General features: G+C 38.4%; 3 protein-coding genes across 7 annotated transcripts; 2 read left to right on the top strand and 1 right to left on the bottom strand.

Annotated features, from left to right (window-relative positions):
- Positions 1-3,603: 3,603 nt before the first annotated feature.
- On the top strand, positions 3,604-5,952 carry LOC119075767. Of its 3 annotated transcripts, none has more exons than XR_005087456.1 (5): positions 3,604-3,710; positions 4,627-4,729; positions 4,794-4,875; positions 4,942-4,994; positions 5,078-5,952. XR_005087456.1 is itself a non-coding variant. In XM_037182310.1 (4 exons), exons 1-4 carry the CDS (start codon positions 4,664-4,666, stop codon positions 5,360-5,362), a joined length of 486 nt encoding a protein of 161 aa, XP_037038205.1. In that variant the 5' UTR covers positions 4,627-4,663; the 3' UTR covers positions 5,363-5,952. The 3 variants fall into 3 exon arrangements, 1 of the variants encoding a protein (XP_037038205.1); XR_005087457.1 differs by lacking the exon at positions 3,604-3,710 and adding an exon at positions 3,980-4,192; XM_037182310.1 differs by lacking the exon at positions 3,604-3,710.
- A 2,415-nt stretch (positions 5,953-8,367) lies between these two features.
- LOC119075766 (4,5-DOPA dioxygenase extradiol-like) lies at positions 8,368-10,020 on the bottom strand. 2 transcript variants are annotated; one of them, XM_037182308.1, is made up of 7 exons: positions 9,825-10,020; positions 9,569-9,761; positions 9,386-9,537; positions 9,025-9,322; positions 8,823-8,964; positions 8,639-8,741; positions 8,368-8,570 (listed from the first exon to the last, which is right to left on the bottom strand). In XM_037182308.1, exons 2-7 carry the CDS (start codon positions 9,742-9,744, stop codon positions 8,449-8,451), a joined length of 993 nt encoding a protein of 330 aa, XP_037038203.1. In that variant the 5' UTR covers positions 9,745-9,761; positions 9,825-10,020; the 3' UTR covers positions 8,368-8,448. The 2 variants fall into 2 exon arrangements, with proteins under 2 accessions (XP_037038203.1, XP_037038204.1); XM_037182309.1 differs by having other exon boundaries at positions 9,386-9,526; positions 9,591-10,018.
- A 645-nt stretch (positions 10,021-10,665) lies between these two features.
- Positions 10,666-21,476, top strand: LOC119075765 (protein lava lamp). Of its 2 annotated transcripts, none has more exons than XM_037182307.1 (7): positions 10,666-10,800; positions 11,535-11,663; positions 11,734-14,630; positions 14,698-18,523; positions 18,626-20,765; positions 20,824-20,944; positions 21,016-21,476. In XM_037182307.1, exons 2-7 carry the CDS (start codon positions 11,577-11,579, stop codon positions 21,251-21,253), a joined length of 9,309 nt encoding a protein of 3,102 aa, XP_037038202.1. In that variant the 5' UTR covers positions 10,666-10,800; positions 11,535-11,576; the 3' UTR covers positions 21,254-21,476. The 2 variants fall into 2 exon arrangements, with proteins under 2 accessions (XP_037038202.1, XP_037038200.1); XM_037182305.1 differs by having other exon boundaries at positions 20,821-20,944.
- Positions 21,477-21,543: the final 67 nt, after the last annotated feature.

Genomic DNA, 21,543 nt, shown 5'->3' with positions numbered 1-21,543 from the left:
CCGACCCGAATATGCCCATCTTCGAACTTAGCCTCACTATTTCGACTATCTTTCAGGGAAAAAAAATTTTTGAAATCGGATTTGATTTACTCAAGATATCGACGTGACAGACGGACAGACGGACAGACGGACAGACGGACAGACGGACAGACGGACAGACAAAATTTTTATTGCAGATTCGTCATCTATGAACATAGGCAAACACTTTGCCCTTACCGTCTGCTTCGAATTCCATCAATTACACACGGCATCGTAAACCTATAAGCCCCTTTGTACTTCGTACGGGGCTAAAAATCTCTTAGACAAAAAAAGCGATTGAAAAGCCTTAAGCTATTAATCATACACACCACAATCATCATATATCCCGATGCGATTTCACCCAATCATCTTTCATATTTATTTTATTTTTCTATCGACCTATTGATCTCTGCAGTGAAAGCATCATTTATATGAAATCGGACGAGGGAAATACGTAAAAAATTTAATTCGGTTGAAAGGAAAAAAAACGGAAATTTATGTGGTGCGGAAGCCTGTTAAAGGAATTTTTTATGAATTTTTCGGGGTAGCCACATATCTACTTTCATGATCGATTAAATTTTTGAAGAGAATTCGCCAGTTCTTTTTTTTGTTTTGTTTGTGAGTGTGCTATCAATATTATACCGAAGCAAGAAGGGATTTGTATGTAATTGCCATAATTTAGTGTATCATATTATTCTGGTGTTGAACTGTGACCGATTCAATAATTTTTCACTTGATTCAGAATGTTGGTATTCATCGCTTGGACGATGCAATATTTTTAGAGTAGTCGTCTTAAGTCGGGCGTAGCTTTAAATTTAAACAACAATAACAACAAGAAGAAATGTAAATTGCTAACAATCAAAGAAGAATGGTACTTAAAAACTACGTACTTGTGCGCAATAGGTGATATTTTTCCACTAGGACATAACTTTAATTTTATGTCGTCACTACTTTGGTTTTCACAGTTGACCTGCCTGACACAAAGAGCGTCCTTTTCAGGTTTCAATTGTAATAGTCCTTCACTGATTTCACTGTCCTACACATAGGAATAACTATTTGAGTTCGCTAAAATTTCCTTGACTCTAAAGTCATTCACTTGGTCTTACGTCGGAAAATACGTCATAGTGACCCTGAAATGTATATAGTGTTGGCAAAAAACGGAGTTACTGTGAGTTATTCCCAAAGAAATTTTATCTGTTTTTTTTTTCTTTTTAGCACGATAAATCCTAAATTTTATTCGACGAGGAATAACATTTTTGGGTTCAAGTTCGTAGTTGGACGGTATCGCATTAATGATCTCTGAGTTATTCCCGCAACAATGTTCGCCTACTTTTTTGATAGGACGATAACTTGGGTATTTCTGAATCGATTTTCGAAATTTTTGTTGTCTTCATTGAATAATCAAATTCATGAACTATGGTAACCACAGATGCACAAAATCGATCAATGGGCTCGATTGCCGACAGACAATATTTTTACAAACCTTACCAGACTAATGCAACTAGACCCACAATATCTCGGGTGTTGGTCCCCTGACTATATATTGATTCTGAATAAGTTAAAAATTTTGACTTATACATTTTAAAGATTTTAAGCTATCAAGTTCACATAAGTAGACACAATGCATCAATTTTCTGTTTTACAAAAAAGTTAAAAATGCCAAATATTTTTGGAAGTTTGGCCACTTCATGTGCTGTTGAGTTATTTCCTAAACTATGCTTTGATTTTATTGTTACTTATGAATTTCTTTATTATTTGTAGAAAATGTAGTTTTGAGTTTAAAATAAAAGAACGTCTTTTGATAACTGAATCTGTCAAGGGACCTGTCCCACCCATTTGGTGAGGCCTAGTTGGCGATATAACTAATAGTATTTTTCGTTACTATACGAGTCACGAACTACGTTTTCTGTGCCGTAAGGATCATAATGAGACGAAAAACAAAACAAAAACATTACAACAATTTCAGCTTTTCTTAGCAATCACTTTTCGATCGTAGGTGCAGTGACGAAATACGTCGAATTATATGATTCTAAGGCACAGAAAGATAATTTGAAATGTGTGTACGATTGTAACAAACTTCTCCCGATATACTTGACTTTATTAGAGAATGACTACTGCATGTCTCCGTGTGTAATAGTTGCATATAAAAATAGTAAAATATCACAATGAGTTTCAGTAAATAGATTAAATTTATGCGATTCACTGCCCTTTGCTGCACACAGTGAGCTTAAAAAAAATTTTACTATGCTGGTGCATGTAATAAGGCTATTACATGTATAGGCAATAACCTTTACATCACTCGCATAGTAAAACGTCGTGCTACACACGGAAAATAAAGTGATATCTCGTATCACGATGAGTAAAAGTACCTCGGGCTGCCGCCCTCGGATACTTTTTCTCATCTGGATACGAGATATCACTTTACTTCCCTTGCATAGTAATGTACTATTATTCGACCTCTCGTGGACATGGGATATTTTTATAGGAATATGCTCAGGGGCCTCTTAGGATGACGAAATGACTATTCCCAAAATATTTCGATGGGAAAATTTTTAATTAGCTCGATTTTTCGTTTTTTTGGACCTGCGGGAAGCTTAGAATACTGTTTGGACCCTACTGGTGACTCGTTTGAACACAAAAATATAGTTGCTGTTTAGCCTGACGTGTAAGCTTTACAGCGATACCAATCATGATATTCATGACTACCAACAAACATCTTGTATGAGGCATAGTCATTCAACTAGGTCGATGCGAATTTGAAAGGCTGTATCACACGTGGATGATTTCTATTTTGTCTCAAAAAGTATGTTTAGGTATTTTACATAATTTAAGAAGTGAATAAATTTCGAAAAATGAGTTTGTATTTCATTCTGATATAAATCTTTGTTGTTAGACCTGAACAGCCATCCGATTTTCTTCTGTGTGACATAGCAACCTTGGATATCAGGGCAGCACCTTTATTTTTGTATTTTTTTTATGCTCAAATAAACGTTTTCTTCCCTTAAATTATGTAAAATAACTAAACATACTTTTTGAGACAAAATAGAAATCATCCACGTGTGATACAGCCTTTCAAATTCGCATCGACCTAGTTGAATGACTATGCCTCATACAAGATGTTTGTTGGTAGTCATGAATATCATGATTGGTATCGCTGTAAAGCTTACACGTCAGGCTAAACAGCAACTATATTTTTGTGTTCAAACGAGTCACCAGTAGGGTCCAAACAGTATTCTAAGCTTCCCGCAGGTCAAAAAAAAAACGAAAAATCGAGCTAATTAAAAATTTTCCCATCGAAATATTTTGGGAATAGTCATTTCGTCATCCTGGGAGGCCCCTGAGCACATTCCTATAAAAATATCCCATGTCCACGAGAGGTCGAATAAATTTTTTTTAAGCTCACCGTGTGCAAACATCGCAAATGGTTGAAATATTCACTTTATGTCTTCGTGGTGCACCTATTACATGTTTAAAACAAAGAATTGAATATAAGCGGGTTTTTGACTTGCTGCGTACTTTCTGCGTTTGGTAGAAAGAATTCATCAATGTACAGCGAAAAGAACTCATTATTATCAAGAAATGCATTTTGGGCGCCAGTGACATGACATCATTTTTTATACACATCTTTTAAGGAAACAGTGCAAACATTGTTTTGATTTCACATAGTGAATTTTTCTTGAATAATTGAAGATGTAAGTCGATTTGAAATGTAACAGAGATAGTTTGTGTTAACGAGATCTAGCGGAAATTTTCTTGTTGAATTTTCAATAGTTCCAAAAAGACATTTTTATCCGAAATTGCGAGGCTACTAATTCAGTTTTTGCGCTGCAGGTGGTATTTTGTTTTGGTGTTACAGTCGTATTATTAAAATCAACTTAAACTCCTAAACAGTTTAGAAGAGTATGTCGCGTCAATTTTTATATGGAATTGAAAAGTGTGTACAGGCTAGACAAGTATACAAATGCACCAACGAAAATTTGTTTGCTTCCTCGACAATAAACAGTTTTCTGTAAATAAAAGATTTGATTCTACTTAACTAATTAACTACAGTTGTTTAGAAAACTTTTCAAGCAAAGTTAAATGACGTGGAATATAGTCATATATGTGCTTACAAACTTTCAGCGTCCCCCGGACTGATATGTTATCGATTTGTTTTTGTGTTGTTTGATACTTGGTATATTGTTGCTCATGAGGGAAATTTCTAGCTACAATTACTACTATTCGTGACTATTTTTTGCTGTTCAGAAGAACATTGTAATTGTATTCATTTTGTTGTTTTGCTCAGCCAAAATAGTTGCAAACGAAAGACACTACTCACCATCTAATGCAAATCATGAGTTTTTAAATTCAGATTAAATCTCTGCCGCATTTGACGGTAGCAATTTGGAAACGCGGAGTTGTAATTTAAATTCTTATTGTGCAAGCACACTCAAAGTGCTACAATCAAAAAATTATCTTCTGTTGGCAATAACAATTCGCCGGGCATTAAAGTACTCATAAATTTGTAAGACTCTCATCCTATCTAAGTAGATCTCGTCGACAAGCGAAGGATAATAATATTGACTGCTTTCCCTCCTTATTTTTATTGATACAATCCGTAAATTCCAGATAATTTTTCACATCACAATACAACAAATACTCAGACATGGCAGTGTTAATGTGGGTATCAAATCCTGAGAATCTACCATCGTTGTACTCCAAAGTTAATTTGGTATAAACTAGTTGCCTTTCTATTCTATAAGAATGCCGCTAAAACTGATATCCATTGATTTCAGGGAGTCGCTTGTTTCGACTGCATCCTCTTCTGGCTGTGGGGACATTCGTTCGTAAGCATTTTCAACTGGATTATTTTTGGATGTAAGTGAATTGCTCATCCTTCCTTCAGATCGAAAATAATTTATTTTTTCACATAATTTTGAATAGTCGAAGTTATACGCGTGGCAATAGCGTTTTTGCTGTACAGGGGAGTGATAGAGGTATGTTGAATAAATTTAGTGTTTCGAAAGATATTAGAACGTTGAATATTCTTAACTGACAACTCGTTCATCTTTAATTCCAGAGAGCTCTAATGAAATGTAAAATATTTTGCCTGGCCGAATTCGCGTTATTGTGTTTCGCCTTTCTATTTATGATTTTCGACTTTTCGTCAATTGCTCATATCATCTGGACATTGATCGTAATTGCCATACGAGGTTACGGCATATGGATCATTGGAGGATTCATAAGGATTTTACAAAGTGAACAGGGTGAAAGCGCATCGTTTCCATGGATTTACTTCCCGGAGCCAGTGCAAGTGCAAGACAAATCCAATGTTAGCCCAGGACATCAAATTCCTCCAGTTTGAGTGAAGCAAATGGTGGGCTAAGATTTGTATGAACATACACTTTACCAAGATATTGCGACATTTTGTTAGTTCTAAGTCTGTTGTACACATTTTGTTTACGAAAATTTTGTCTAAACTTTCAACGATTGAATCTCATCAATTGATTTACCGTTTTTTTTTTTTTGCTTAATTTTATTTTATAAAAGTAGAATAGTCTTAGCTGTCACGTGGTAAAGTTTCACTTAATTTTTCAGTTGTTCATTTCATTTCAACACAATGGGACCAGAACATTTTACACCACACCCAATAGAAAAGTAAATTTAATCTTAATTTCTCGGAACTATTTACTTAAGAATAACAAAAGGAAGTCTGAATTTAGAAAATTGAGAATCTCATACCCGAACGTCCACAAAACCTGTCCTTTCAAAATTTTCCTTTTCCTGTTATTCTTCACTATTTTTTCTGTAAGTATTTCTGACATTTTTAATACGCTTTTACTAAATCCGCCTCAGTCTTTCAGAGCTGACGGAACTTATGGATGTTCTCTAAAAAAAAAACTTAACCAAAATGGACCAATGTGAAAAAATTGGCATCTAAAATATTTTTGATGTATCATGTTCACGTTGTAATTTTTAATGTTCGTTGTTATGGTAACGAAATAAATTTAAAAAAAAACAACCAACTTGGTCAATTTATTTAAATTTGGTGGAATCGACGATCTTTTTAGCCCCGTACGAAGTACAAAGGGGCTTATAGGATTACGATGCCGTGTGTAATTGATGGAATTCGAAGCAGACGGTAAGGGCAAAGTGTTTGCCTATGTTCATAGATGACGAATCTGCAATAAAAATGTTGTCTGTCCGTCTGTCCGTCTGTCCGTCTGTCACGTCGATATCTTGAGTAAATCAAATCCGATTTCAAATTTTTTTTTTCCCTGAAAGATAGTCGAAATAGTGAGGCTAAGTTCGAAGATGGGCATATTCGGGTCGGCCCTTCGTGAGTTAGGGCCACCTAAGTGATTTAAGGTCTTTTGGTGATATTTATGGCAAAATAAACGATGGAAATGTAAATGACACGGCAAATGATAGGTATTGTCAATACCAATCCAGGAAAAAAAAGTTTTTTAAAATCGGGTAAGTGGGCCGTGAGTTAGGGCCTTAGAAGTGAAATGCTACTAGGGCCCTATGTGTATTTTACATAGAACTCGAGTAAATTTCATTCGTTTTTCGTAATTTTTGTTTCATTTGGAAGGTAATCAAAGGACGAATAGAATGTTGTTGAAAAAAAATTAAATTTGGGTCCTTGGACTAAGGCCACTACTAGGGCCCTATGTGTATTTTACATATAACTCGAGCAAATTTCATCCGTTTTTCGTAATTTTTGTTTTATTTGGGAGGTAATCAAAGGCCGAATAGAATGTTGTTGAAAAAAAAAAAATTTAGGTCCTTGGACTAAGGCCGATACTAGGGCCCTATGTGTATTTTACATATAACTCGAGCAAATTTCATTCGTTTTTCGTAATTTTTGTTTCATTTGGAAGGTAATCAAAGGCCGAATAGAAAGTTGTTGAAAAAAAATTAAATTTGGGTCCTTGGACTAAGGCCACTACTAGGGCCCTATGTGTATTTTACATATAACTCGAGCAAATTTCATCCGTTTTTCGTAATTTTTGTTTTATTTGGGAGGTAATCAAAGGCCGAATAGAATGTAGTTGAAAAAAAAATAAATTTGGGTCCTCGGACTGAGGCCGATACTAGGGCCCTATGTGTATTTTACATATAACTCGAGCAAATTTCATTCGTTTTTCGTAATTTTTGTTTCATTTGGAAGGTAATCAAAGGCCGAATAGAATGTTGTTGAAAAAAAAATAAATTTAGGTCCTTGGACTAAGGCCGATACTAGGACCCTATGTGTATTTTACATATAACTCGAGCAAATTTCATCCGTTTTTCGTAATTTTTGTTTCATTTGGAAGGTAATCAAAGGCCGAATAGAATGTAGTTGAAAAAAAATTTAAATTTGGGTCCTCGGACTGAGGCCGATACTAGGCCCTTCAAAAAAATAAAATTTTAGGGCGATTTGAAATTTTTGTTTCATTTGAAAGGAACGTCGTACGGGGCTTCGTAATTGCGCTATGCGCAATTTGTAAGATGTACATATTACATAATAATTTTACTTTAACTACATTAACCGGCGCAATAGGCTTACGATCGAAGTAGGGTGACAGACGCACTAGGGTCACGAACGCAATAGATATACGGGTTTGTACGGGGCTCAGTCGCAGCAAACGCTCCGACTGTTCTGATGGCTCGTTTCAGTTTGGTGTAAGTGGTGGCATGTCTTAGAGAACACTGAAATTAACTTACATGTGTTGAGCATGTCCACAATAAAACATTATTTCGTGCTTTCCATCAAATAATACTAAAGTGCGGTGAGAAGATCACACAAACCAAATGCAAACACGAGACAGATCTGCAAATTTGCACACATGGCAGGCCAAACCATATATGAATGAGAGATATATACGACATGTAAAGAAAAATGTAGGCTAAAAAAACCTCAGTTAGTCACACTGATTTTCAGCTAGTGTTCTCTAACAAGGAGTTAGTTAACAGTTAAATGAAGCTACTCTAGATGACACTAGATTGTCCCCATACAACACTAGCTGAAAATAAGTCTTACCAGCAAAGGTTTTTTGTGCCACGAGTATTCTACTTTGTCGCATATATCACTCTTTCATATATGGCCAAATAGTCGCTTGCTCTTGAGGATAAATGAATTGTTAGATCGTATATCGCTTTTTAGGTAAATGTATGCGGTATAGTTGGATAAGTTTGCATTTTCTTTTAAAATAAAACGATTCGGAAAACTTACCCATCGATGGAGGATTGATGATTGATTGGTGCGGGATTGATGATTGATTGGTGCGGGATTGATGATTGATTGGTAGGGATTGATGATTGATTGATGGAGGATTGATGAATATTTGATGATTGACGATTTATGGATGAAATTATTCAAATCAATTTGTAGTGCGATATGTTAGTAACCCTTTTATTTATCCCTGAATTTCAATCGAAAATAGTTTTTTTTTTATTTCATATGAATCACAGTTCGTCTCGGCGAAATGTTTTAAAGTTGGTCGCCATACCAAAACCATAACTACCCCAAGACAATGTAGAGTAGTATCCGTGTAGTAATTTAACACCTGCGTCTGATCCAGCCGCACCTAAAATGTTAACATGAACAAACCAATATTTAGCTGGTGAAATGGTTTTATCTAAAAAAAATGAGTACCCAGAGCAATGTGATAAGGCACTAAGTGTTCTGCAGTGGGATGGCTGTGTCGAAAATGGCGATGTTCGCTTAATTTGTTTCCTGCCTTTTTCCGTTCATCACCCTGTCAATTAAAAAGGTAATTTTGTAACTGAACTAAGTTGAATGACCTTAGAAAACAAAACTTTAGTCTCTGAAGTCGTACCTTTAAATTGCATGCAATCCTTTCCATTTCGTTGTCAAAGTCAGCCACAAACTGCGGTGATGGTTGATCGCTTGGATAAGACATGTACATCCGTAAATTGTGTACGGCAGAACCGGAACCGATTATCACCACTCCTTCATCCCTTGATAAAGAAGATAAATAATTTCTTGAACTTTCACTAACGTAAAATCAGCAAATCTACCGTAAAGGTGAAAGTGTTTCTCCCATTTTCGTGTGAAGTTCCATATCTTCATGTTCAAATGTTGACACCTCAATTATGGGGATATCCGGATTCGAATCCATTGCTCTTTTGAGCGGCACCCATACTCCATGATCGTTACCATAGTTGACACCTTCAGCATTGATTTGATTCTGTTTCAGTAGACCAATAACGCGAGATGCTATTTCCGGCGATCCTTGATGATCCCAAGTGACTGAGTAATAACGCTTCGGAAATCCATAGAAATCGTAAATTAGCTTCGGCTTCTTAGACACATCAACTGGAAGAAAATAATTTCTCAATTGAACTAACGTATGATAAGCTTTGCTTATGCAATTATTACCGAAAATTCCTTTACTGCCTCTACCCTGCCAATGAGCACTAATGCAGACCACAGCCTTTGGTTTTAACTCAGTTTTCAAGTAGTTTCCGAACCAAGTGTAAAATTCTCCCGGTTTTCTGGTATCCTCAATGAGATCTGGACCTGAAAATTTTATGCCAGAACTATATTCACAGAGCACATAGAGAGGACAACTGGATAAAAATACCTCCATGTGAAATATAAAACACTGGCATTCGTCCAACATCCGCAGTAGAAGTACCCGTAGACATTTTAGCAAAAATTATTGTAAAGTAGAAAACAGTTCTTGTAACGGCTGTGTAAGGTGAACTGCTCGATATTTGGCGAATGTAGTTACTCATGGACAATTCCAATTTTTCTGAAGTCAAGGTTCCTATTATAATGACTTGCACTCTAACTCATTAACATGACGTCACAGTACAGCAATAGAAAGTTGTGTCAACGGTTTCTGATTCATTGAAAATACTACTGGTCCGTGAATCCAAATGAAGAGTGACAAAATCGGTCACTTCACTTTTAAAAATGATAAATCGACAGATGGATATTCAAAAACAAAACAAAAATGTTTTCATTTGTTTGGTTACATCACTAGCACTACGAAATATGTCAAAGTTCAGCTGAATAAACACTCTTAAAAAAAAAGTCAAACCACGAAAATCCAGCACAAAAGTTGCTCTAATGTGTCGGTCGTTTTACTGTTTTTCTTGGATTTATAGTATTAATAATGTCTAACGTTTATCACTGTTCATATTCGCTTAAGTAAAACTTAACCTAAGGATTCCGTCCGTAACACAACGATTGTTAAAACGATAAAAACAACTGTTGTTCTGACATTAGTGCAAAAGAACTGTCAGTGTAGCAATTGCTTCTTATCATTTTGTGTCTTTATAGCAATCGTGTACGGATGGAATGCGACTCCTGGATGATTTACATACGGCTATTCATCTGTTTTCGATAACGGTGACAAAAATAATGACAGGCTCTGGGTAATACGGCCAGTTATATAGTAAAATGTATGTTAAAAAAATTGAAGTACAAGATTTAAAATCAACCGATTTAAAATACTTTGGTGGATGAAAGTAATAGACCCGATAATTGTTCATAATGCTTGCCGTCTGTAACAGGTTAATAATTAGCAATTAGACCTTAAAATCGTAATCCACAGCTATACATAGCATAGTTGTTGCAATTTTACAGTGTACAGCTATGTCAGTTGGAAAGAGAGAAACATAGATACCCAAAGTCAAGCCGTGCTGAATGTGATGACAGGTACTTTGACAAGTAGATCTCCAAAAAGTCAATTTTTCTAAAACAGTACACGTTGAATAGAATGTTTTGAGTTCTGTTTAGTTAATTGTCCGTAAAGATATTTCGTAATTTTTTTTGCTAATTTTAATGTAAGTTGTGTTTCCATCATAAAAACATCATTTTTTCGACTGCGCTATTGGTATTTCGTAAGAAATCGTGAGAGAATTATGTTTGTCCATCGTACTTACACGTACACCGTACAGTAGCGCCCCATTAAAATGTAAATTTCGCTGTCACTCATTGTTCGTAGTTTTGTTGAAAAACTAATTAAAAAGTGTATTTACATACAACAATAAGTTGATGACATCAATTGCTACACTTAAGTTTGGAAAGTTATTTTTTACGTTTGGAATCGAATTCCTGACATTAATGCTGGATTTCTATCAATGTTTGAAATAACTCAAAACTACTTTCACTCATTAATAAAAAAAGGCCAATGCACGTCATAATGTCCATGACAGTTCAAAATGTTTGTCGTTCTTTCTAAAACTGGTAATGACTACTTAACGTTGAAGAATTATTGGTAACAAAAATGCAACTACGTCCATAATATGACCCAGACAGTGCGAAAAATCGTAAATTGGTAAAAACCGACTCTACCAAAGAAAATGGCTATGTTTCGTCCTACGTTCTATCAACAAGACATGTCTCCATACTTATTAAGTGGTGTTCAAGAACATGTCAGTGAAATTATGCCTGTCATACTGTCATATGAACTTGATGTTCATAAACGACTGTGGCCTTAAATCTAGTCCACCAAAATCTTTTAATAAAATCATAATGGATGACACGAAGATTAATCCTGCTTCTTCTTTCATTCCAGATTTACTGTAAATTTTACGTATTGCGATTGTTTTAATCCATTATGACCGATGCTGATTCCGGCAGCGGTGGTGGACCCGGTCCTCCTCCGGATATCTCAAGTCTGAAGGAAAACTTCAATCAGCAACAAGTACGTAGAAACGATGTCATTTGATCATAGTCAAATTCTCAAACTCATAAAATCGATCCTACTTTTTCAGGCAAAGATTTCGGCACTGAAAGAACTTGTCCGACAATCTGAGGTCAATCAGGGAAAAAACACTGCCAGTGCACAGGAGAAGGTTAAAAATATAGCTCAACGTTTGTCTCATTTGAAATCGAAAGCAACCAAATCAAGACAAAGCGGAGTTGGAAGGTGGAACACATCTTCCGATGAAAACGAATCAATTTTAGATCGAGCAATTAGTGAGAAGCCTGAAGGGACGACGATACAGAGCGACGATGTTATTCCACCAGCAGAAATCGCTCGAGCACGTTCGGAAACGCCAGGAAGTGAGAAAATTCAATTATTGCGCAAGCAAATGGAGCAAAATCGTCTGAAAATGGCGGAAAGGGAAAATAGTAAGCGTGGCATTGAAGAGCTGGTGACGCAGTTGAAAGCGAAGGTGGACAGCAGCAAGACAAGCTTGGAGAAAACATCGCAGCTTGGACGTTCAGTCGGTGATCTGAGCGTTTGGTCTACGAAAGACCGGCATATGTCTTCCAGCGATTTGTCCAGTTATGGAATGCCAACAACATTCGAAAAGGAAAGACTGAAGTTTTTAGAGCGACGTGTCCGCGAATTGGAAATCGAAATGAAGAACAAAGAAAACGAATTTCTAACTCGAAACGCCGATTCGGAACATTTAATGAATGCGAAACGCTTGGAAAGTAGAATACTCGACCTGGAAGAGGCATTGAAAGAGAAAGAATGTGTCATCGATGCCCGTACTCAAGCCGTGAGTTTACTCTCCGAAAATTTGTCGCTGAAAGGTAAGAACACCGTGGATTTGTTGGAGGAAACCAAACTGGAAATGCAGGAGATGCAGAAGAAATTCATTGAAGCCGAGAATGGCTATCGCGTCGAAATTGAACGTTTGAAATCGGAAATCGATGAGAAAAGTATCAAAATTGAAAATATGGACCAGGTGAACGATATCTTGGAGACGGCTCGCTTCGATTTGACGGTGAAAAATTCGGAACTTGAAGAAAAATTCGACGGAGTGCAGGACTTTAGCAACAAGCTCAGCGAATTGAATAAAATCAACCATAGTCTACAGCAGCGCATAGCCACTCTGGAAAGCGAAAAGAAAACGGAAGAGAGTGTCGATGAACTGCAAACCGCAATCGAAAAACTTCAAATCGAAAACGATGCCTTAAAGAAAATGCTTCAACATTCTGAAGATGCTGCCGATGAAACTGACGTTTCACTGCTCGATAAGATCAGATCGCTGGAGAATGTAATCAGTTCGCAAAGTGAGGATATCGACAAGCATCTATCTACAATCGAGCGGCTAGAAAACAGTTTACAGGAAAAAACGATCGAGTACAACGTCCTGACAGCCAATTTTTCGGTTCTTCAAGAAAAGGTCAAATCTGCCGGTCCTAAGTCACTCTTTTCCATGTCCACCGATGAGGAAGCCGAAGCGGAAATAACCAAACTGAAATCGCAATTAGACGAGGCCAACAAGAGTATGATCAAAACGAAACTGAAGGCCAAGCAGCTGCAGAAGCAATTGGATTCGGTTAAAAAGTCATCCAATTCTTCGGCCGACGTTATTCGTTTGACGGAAGAGAATCAAATTTTGCAGCAACAAGTAGCCGAAATGAAGACATCGCTAGCCGCAGATGGAAAATCGTCATCATCGCCTGACACCGACTTGGAAAAGAAAATCAAAATACTCGAAACGACTTGCCAGAATCAGGTGTCAGCCATTCTATTGCTTGAAGAACAGAAAATCGACATGACTGCTGACCTGCAGACCACAAAAACGGAACTGACGTCGTTGAAAGATCACATAAAAGGCACCGATGACGAAGAACATACTGCTATGGTTACGTCACACATGGACAACATCGAAATGGAGGAGAAGATTGATCAACATTTGCGACAAAATGATTTACTTAAAGCAGAAGTCGATCGTTTGATGGAAGAGAAACTAGATCTCAGCTCAAAGTTGACTGCCTACATGACCGAAAACATGGAATTACTGGAAAAACTCGACAAAATCAGTAAGGGCAGTTCAGCCGAGTCAATCGAACTTATCGAAAATCTGACACACCAAGAGAAACTGGAGATGGAGGAATTCCAAAAAGGTCTACATCCGATCGTTGATGCTTCCGAAGGTGATACTAGTGTGATGAGTGCAGATTTGAGTGAAAGTCTGGTCAAATTGCGGGAAGAGAGCTCCGAACTTATGCATAAAATTGAAATGTTTACGTCGGAGCGACGTGAAGTGTTGGATAAGGTAGAAGACTTGAAGATGGAAAATTCGAATTTAGTTCAAGAAGTGGACGTACTCAAAGTGGAGAAAGAGAAAATTCTTACCGATTTCAATGCACTGCAAGAGGAGCTTACAACGGTCAAGGAAAGTTTGAAAGCAACAGAAGCGGAACGAGCTGAATTGTTAGGCAACGTTAAAGATCTAAGTGAAAATCGGTCTAAACTGCAGGATGAATTAAATTCCCTCATCAAGTGTCGTAATGTTACCGTCGACGATGTGCATCAAGCAAGCTTCTCGTCGGAATCATCTGTTGAAGTGACCAATGATGATTACGAGAAGGCATTGAAAGGACTGGAAATAGAACTTGAAAACTACAAAAAGAGCAAAGACAAAAGTGTAAAATCAAAGAAATTAGCGAAAGAGGCCAAGAACGTCTACGAACTGTTGAAGAAATTGCTTAACGACTACGAAAACGGGGCGAAGCAAGTGGCCGAACTGAAGGCCGAGATCGGTAGAATTAATTTGCAGCAACAGGAGGAGAGAATCAAATTATTGTTAACCGATGAAGTGGATAAGATCAGCGAGAGCAAGAGCAAGGAGGAGCTGAGATTGCAACGAGGTGAACTGGAACGTGTAACAGCTGCTATGCAGGATCTACAGTTGAATTACGAGAAGTATGAGTCATGTTGTTCGCAGAGGCTGTTTCATTTTAATAATTTTGTTTTTATGAATTTCTTTCAGACTGCAAACCCAGTTAGATGAAAAAGATGCGCTGCTTCGTTCGGCTGACGAGAACTCAACCGAATCAGAAACGCTAATGTTACGCAACGAAAACGATCGACTGAAGGAGAAAGTAGCCGAAATCGAACGAACGCTGCATTTCGACCACGAAACCATTGAGCAGAAAACCCAGGAACTCATTCAATTAAAACTCGAATTCGACAATCGAGTCGACACGGCCAACAAGGAAATCGACATATTAAAGAAATTGACGGCCGAACAGAAGGACCAGTTGATCGCCACACTAACCGAACATGAAACCGAAATCAACGAAAAGGTGGCAAAAATCGATGAACTGGAATTGAAACTGCAGGAAATGAGCAAGGAAGTGGAAGAGGCGAAAAATCAATTTACTGCCTCTCGCGACGAATATGTCGAACAATTGCAAGGCAAAGTGGCTGCTCTGAAGACGATATTCGATGAGAACAATGACCTGTTGGAGGAACAAGCAAACGAATTGCGAAATAAACAGGAAACAATCGAGTCGCTGAACGGTCAGATAATGGAACTGTACAAAGTGATGGAAGAGAATGCTAATAAGGTGATCGAAAAGGAAGATGAAGTGAATTATTTGCAGGAGTTGATCGATCGGAATGAACAGCAGGTCCAGACATTGAAAGATAAGTGCTCTACGTTGGACAATGTCGTACGAAAATTGGAAGCAGAACTTCAGAAAAAGTCGAAAGAAATTGAAGCGCTGAGCCAACAACAACAACAATCGAAAGTCGTGGACAATAGTGAGGAAATTGAAAATTTGAAGAAAAAATACGAATTGACAGTCGCTGAACTTGAATCGAAGAACAAAGAACAGCTTGATAAGTTAAAGAAATTTGCCGCAAATTTGAAAAAGAAAAACGCTCAGTGTGTCGAACTTGAGCATAAACTGGAGCAGATGGATCGTGCAACGGATGAAAAACCGATAGAAGAACTAACTCAAAAATTAGAAAATCTTCAGCAACTTCTGTTCCAAAAGGATCAAGAATTGAATGTGATGAGGCATGAGTCGAGCCTCGTTGCCGCTGCTGTTCAGCAAAGTAGTTCTGTAGCGGACACAGAGCAGATCATTGAAGAATTGAAAGCATCTAATGTCAAGGAAATTTCAAAATTATCCGAAGAAATTAGCAATCTCAAGGAACGTCTGTGTGATGCCCACAATCAGTTGGCTGAACTGGACCGCCAGTACAATTCTGAAGTTGCCAACAAATCTGCAGAGTTGGAAAATTTGACTGCACGAATGAATGAAAAGGTACGTGCGATGGATGAACTTACAGTCAATGTAGAGAAGAAAACAGCCGAAGTAACCACCCTGCAAAATTCTCTAAAAGAATTCAATACGCAGTTGGCCACAACGACCGATGATTTGAAATCGAAAAATGTGAAAATTGAGAAATGCCGAGCTGTGATTAAAGAGAAAAACCAAACAATCCAGAAGCTCAACTCATCGATTGCCGAATTTAAGGTCAAATTGGAGGAACACCAAAGCGAAAAGTCAGATTCGCCACTACAGACCCAATGTGAACACCTTCAAGATGAGCTCACCAATCACCGCGAAACGATTGCAGGTCTTCAGAACGAATTGGAATCGCTACGTGCTCAGTCGGCAAATATCGGTGCTCTGGAGATGAAGAACCAGGAGAACGAACATTACATCGAATCGTTACGTGAAAGTAACCAAAAATTGAACGATAAAATTGCCAAACTTGAGGAGGGCATTGGTAACATTGAAGAACGTCGATCATCGTTGGAACAACATGCCAATCTATTAGGTTCGACCCTTCAAGAAAAAACTTCCGAATTCCAAAAGAACGAAGACGAACTCTTGTCGCGATTACAAGCATTGTCTCAGCATGATGAGACCATTGAGCAACGGTTACATGAAGCTGATTTAGAAAAACAGGAGCTTGGCGATCGTTTATCAGAATTGACGGAAGAACGGAATGAGCTGGTTAAAAAACTGCAATTGATCGGTAGTCAAATGGCACAGTTGCAGGGTACTACTTTATCGGATCTTGAGAGTGAAAATGCCACGTTAATGGAACAAGTGAAAACATTGCAGCTTGACCTGAAACGCCAATCAAGTGAATTCGAACGAAAAATGGATGAGCAAAAAAGTGTCATCGCTGATTTGGAGTACGATTTGAGCGCTCAACTGCAACGATTGACTGACGAACGTCGTGATCTTCAACACAATTTAGAAAAGTCAAAAGACGAAATCAATGAACTGAATTGTGACGTTGTTCGCTTCAAGGAAATCATCACGTCATTGGAGCAGACAAACTCTGATCTAGAGAACAAAATGACGTGGATTAAAATGCAGAATGAAAGCATGAACCAGGAACATATTGAAAACCAGGAACTCCGAATGCAGATCGTTCATGACCAAACGGAAATTGAAAATTTGAAAGAGCAAACGGAAACGCTACAACAGAACCACGAACGAGAAGTGGCTGCGTTAAGGCAACAAATATTGGAATTCGATTCACTTCGCGCTCAAATCGGCCAGAATCAAACAGATGATCAAGTGTTCATTCAGAACGAAAACGAACGATTGCAGGGACTGCTGGCTACAAAAGATTTAGAAATTCAAAACTACCAGCGACAGAACTTACAACTCCAAATGTCACTTGCTGCTGCCCCGAACACAGGCGATCCCTTTATAAACCTGACTCAACCATCGGCGGCATCGACACCGCATATCGACAGCGATGAACTGTTGATTCTCACAAAAAATGTTGAGGATTTGCAAGCGAAACTTCAAACAGCCCAAGCCCAAATAAATGCGCTACATGAGCAAAATACCGAACTTCAAGCGCAAGATTCTCTAAGGGCAGACATAATTGACACGATGAACAAGGCACATGGCGACCAATTGAATAAATTACAGTCGGAATGTGCGCACCGGTTGACCGAATTCGAAGAACAGAAGAAGGAGCTGTGTCATTCAAGCGAAAAGAAAGATAGTGAACTAAAACGACTGCAAAGCGAGAATGAACAACAGAAAAATGTGGCTGTTACACAAACCAAAGTCGACGAATTGCAGCTTAATGTCCAACAGCTGGAGCAGTACATTGCTGACCTTCAAATTCAATTACGTATATCGACTAACGACTGCGAACAAACTGCACAAACTATCCAGTCATTGGAACAAGAAATTCAAATTCGCACAGCAAAATATGAAGGAGAAATAGCGTCACTGCGTGGTGATTTAGAGAGATTGACCGTACAACCGCCGATTCACGAAGAAATTGCTCAGAAGGCAGTAGCTTCGACGATTGCAGCAGAACCTCAACAATTCCTAGCAGACATTGAACGAATGATCATTCCATCTGTTCAACCAACCAATATACCTCCGCCTTCCGACAAACCGTCCGGTTTACCATCGTTTAACAGTTCAATGTTTTTCGGATCACCTGAAACCACCGCATTCGATGATCCATTCACTTCTTCACAACCCGATTCAGCATTACCAGCCGACGCAGATAATCGTTCCCCTGTTGTGGAACCAGTTTGTGTTGCGAAGAAGGCCTATCTTTGCCATCCCGATCAAATCGCTAGTGAATCCGAGCAGGTTGTTTCAAACCTTACGCCGGTTGTGGAAGAGGTTTGCGTGGCAAAGAAAGCTTATCTGTGTCATCCAGAAGAAGAGGCAGTGACAGATGATGGATGGGGTTTCGGATCAGATGATGCTGTTTTAGAGGAACAACACCAACAAATGTCTGGTTCCATTACAACATCTTCGCTGGTTCCAGCTCACATTGGACAGACATTGCAGGATTACGAAGATGCGGTAAGTTTCAATAAAAATCCATCACCACTGATGGATGTCCAGGATGTCCAGGATGATCACCAGGATGTCATGTTTTCTAATTTCTTAATGTTTCTTTCACAGATAAAGTTGCTTCAGGTTGAGCGAGATCAACTGCAGGAAGAGAAAGTTGCTCTACAAATACAGTCTGCAAAAATGTTGAAGAAACTCAAAGAATACAAAAGTAAAAATGAACAGCTGAGCACAGCCGCATCTTTCAAAAAATCACCATCCGTCGAATCCAACGATCTGGATCTTGCTATACAGGAGGAGCTAAACAATCAAATAAAATTGCTGGAAAACCGATGCAAAGAAATGAAAGCGGAACAGGAAAAAGAATCTTCCGAAAAGCAAAACCTCCTGAAACGAGTCGATGTTCTGACTTCAGCCAACGACACAATGGTAGATCTGAAGCAGCGACAAGACAACGAATTGGAAATGTGCAAATCGAAAATCCGTCAATTAAGTCAAAAGATTTCGCAGCTGGAGGAATGGAGTGATGATAATTACAATAAACCAGCGGATGATGCGAGTGCACCGAGTCAGCCGACCACTTCTGATGAAAATGTTACCAAGCAAATCGAACTGTTAACAAAGCAATTGAGTGATGCTCGCGCAGATTTCGATGAAATTCAGGCATTGCTGGATGATGAGAAAACTCACAGTTCCATTTTGGAGGATAGAATAAAGAAATTGCAGGAGTCGTTACTGGCCAGAGAAAATGAGGTCGGAGCACATGCTGAAATGACTGTCCGCATCGATAAATTATCCGCCGAGAATACGTTCCTACAAAACGACAATGTAAGCAAAAGTGAAACAATCACTCAACTAAAGGGTCAGATAAATGAATCCATCGCTACGATTGATGTGCTGACGCAGGAAGCGAACAACATCAAAACATATCTGGATCAGCTGAAAGAGGAGCACCGACACAAAATCGACGAAAATAACAATTTGTCGAAAGAATTGGGTTTGCTGAGTGATAAAAATGTGGAATTGTCCGCCGAAGTGGAACGAATGAAAAGTGCCGGAATGTTTACTGACGGAAGTCAAATCAATTCGTTGGAGATAAAAGAAATGGATGAAAAAATCCAGGAACTTACTGCTATTATTCAATATAAAGACGCTGAAATTGGTCATTTAAATCAAAAGGTTGCCGATGTCATCAAAGAAGATCAGACGCAATCTTTGGTACAGGAAATTTTGAACAAAAATTTCGAAATTAACAATTTACGGTCGCAGGTGGATCAACTACAAACTGCCAAAGATGATTTGGAGAATAATTGGTCGATGCAATTGACCAAAGAAATCCAGAGCCAAAATGCAGTGGAGACAGCTGAAAGAATAAGTCAGCTTGAGAAAGTGATCGCAGAAATGAAAACAGAAAAAGGCGAAATGGAACACGAGCTTCAAGTGCTGAACGACCAAGTTTTGAACAGTCTCCAGCTAGAAGACAAAGTCAAATCCACCGTTCTCGAGCTGGACATGAAAAATATTGAAATAACCGAATTGAAGAACTCGTTGGAGCAAATGAAACACAGTTCAGTTGAGATCAATCCGAATACCAACGTTAGTGACGATGTAGTTGCTACATTAAATGCTCAATGGGAACAGGTAATGGAACAACGTTGCTCCGATCTAGCCGAATCTTGGAGACATCATGTATCACAGCGTGAAGCCGAATTTAGTTTAACGGAAGCTACGCTACGACAAGAAATCGATCTATTACGTCAAGCGTTACGCCAATCAAATTCTTCATCGGAAGTGGTCGAAAATATTGATTACAATGCGGGTCTACCTGCTCACGAAGTTGTTCCTTCTGCTCAGCAGTCTTCTGACAACGAATTGATTGGCAAAATGCAAGAGGCACTGGAAAATCAAGAAATGGAAATCGTTACTTTGAAGGAGCAGTTGGCCATTCGATCAGCGGAATACGCTAGAATTGTGTCGCAAGTGGATCCCTTCGGACAGATGTCCCGCACCAGCAGCATGATGACAATGGATTTAAAAGCGAAAAAATCAACCGAAACATTGGACGCGCCGGCTGGTCAGAAATCAGAGCTTGATCTGGCCCTGTATATGTTACATCAGCGGGACATGAGATGTGAAGAGCTAACGGAAGAATTGATACATTTGTTAGAAGAACGAGACACACTTCAATTGAAGCTGTCCAATTCAATACGGCAAATGGAGGACATTCGACTGAAGACTGGTTATGTTGAGGGTAAGTGCCAACAGTTTGCAAGTTTTTAAAAGTTGTTGAACATTTCAATTGTTAGCAGTGCCATCCGAAAGTGAGTCAGCCAACATAAGTCCAGAAAAACCACCGTCAAATCGAAGTTCTGTATCGCTGTCATCCGACGCAACTGAAGTACAAGCGAATTCTGTCAATTTGAACGCCAAGTAGGTTAACTCTGCCGATCAAAATCTTTGTTTGTTCTCGATGTATTAATTGTTCACCCTTTTTCTCTCAGATTGTCACAACTTCACCATGTCAGCCATTCCAGAGATAAGACGCTACGTGAAGAACGTGAACAGCGTCAACGTCAAATGGCTTTTCTGCAGAGAGATGTAGCCACCCTACCACCCGAGGCAGTAGCTGAATTAATCGGTGCCGATTATACACTGTCCAGACAATCACAGAGTCCATCGTCGGTATTGTTGAATTGGCTATGGGGTAAAAGTACGCCTCGTCCACCAGATACTAACTAAATATCAGTGATGTTAATGTTGATCCGTTGGAATGAGTTAATGGTAAAAGATTTGGCATTCATCCATTAAAAAATGCTAAATTTTTCTATCATCGTATGGGCCACAATTCCGAACGGCCACATGTTTTGTGAAAATTTTATTATGGGGAATGGGGTTTTTTGTCAGAGAAATAAGAGCGTCTACTATGTACAGAAATTAATATATTCATTGAGAAATCAGTTAATCTGAGTTTGGAATTTAATGCAATTTAAAGGAAAAGAGCGAGTCTCAAGATGTGGGTATATTACTCT

Source organism: Bradysia coprophila, unplaced genomic scaffold, assembly GCF_014529535.1.
Source record: "Bradysia coprophila strain Holo2 unplaced genomic scaffold, BU_Bcop_v1 contig_232, whole genome shotgun sequence".
NCBI classification, from domain to species: domain Eukaryota; kingdom Metazoa; phylum Arthropoda; class Insecta; order Diptera; family Sciaridae; genus Bradysia; species Bradysia coprophila.
This window is presented reverse-complemented; position numbering and strand designations above follow the sequence as displayed.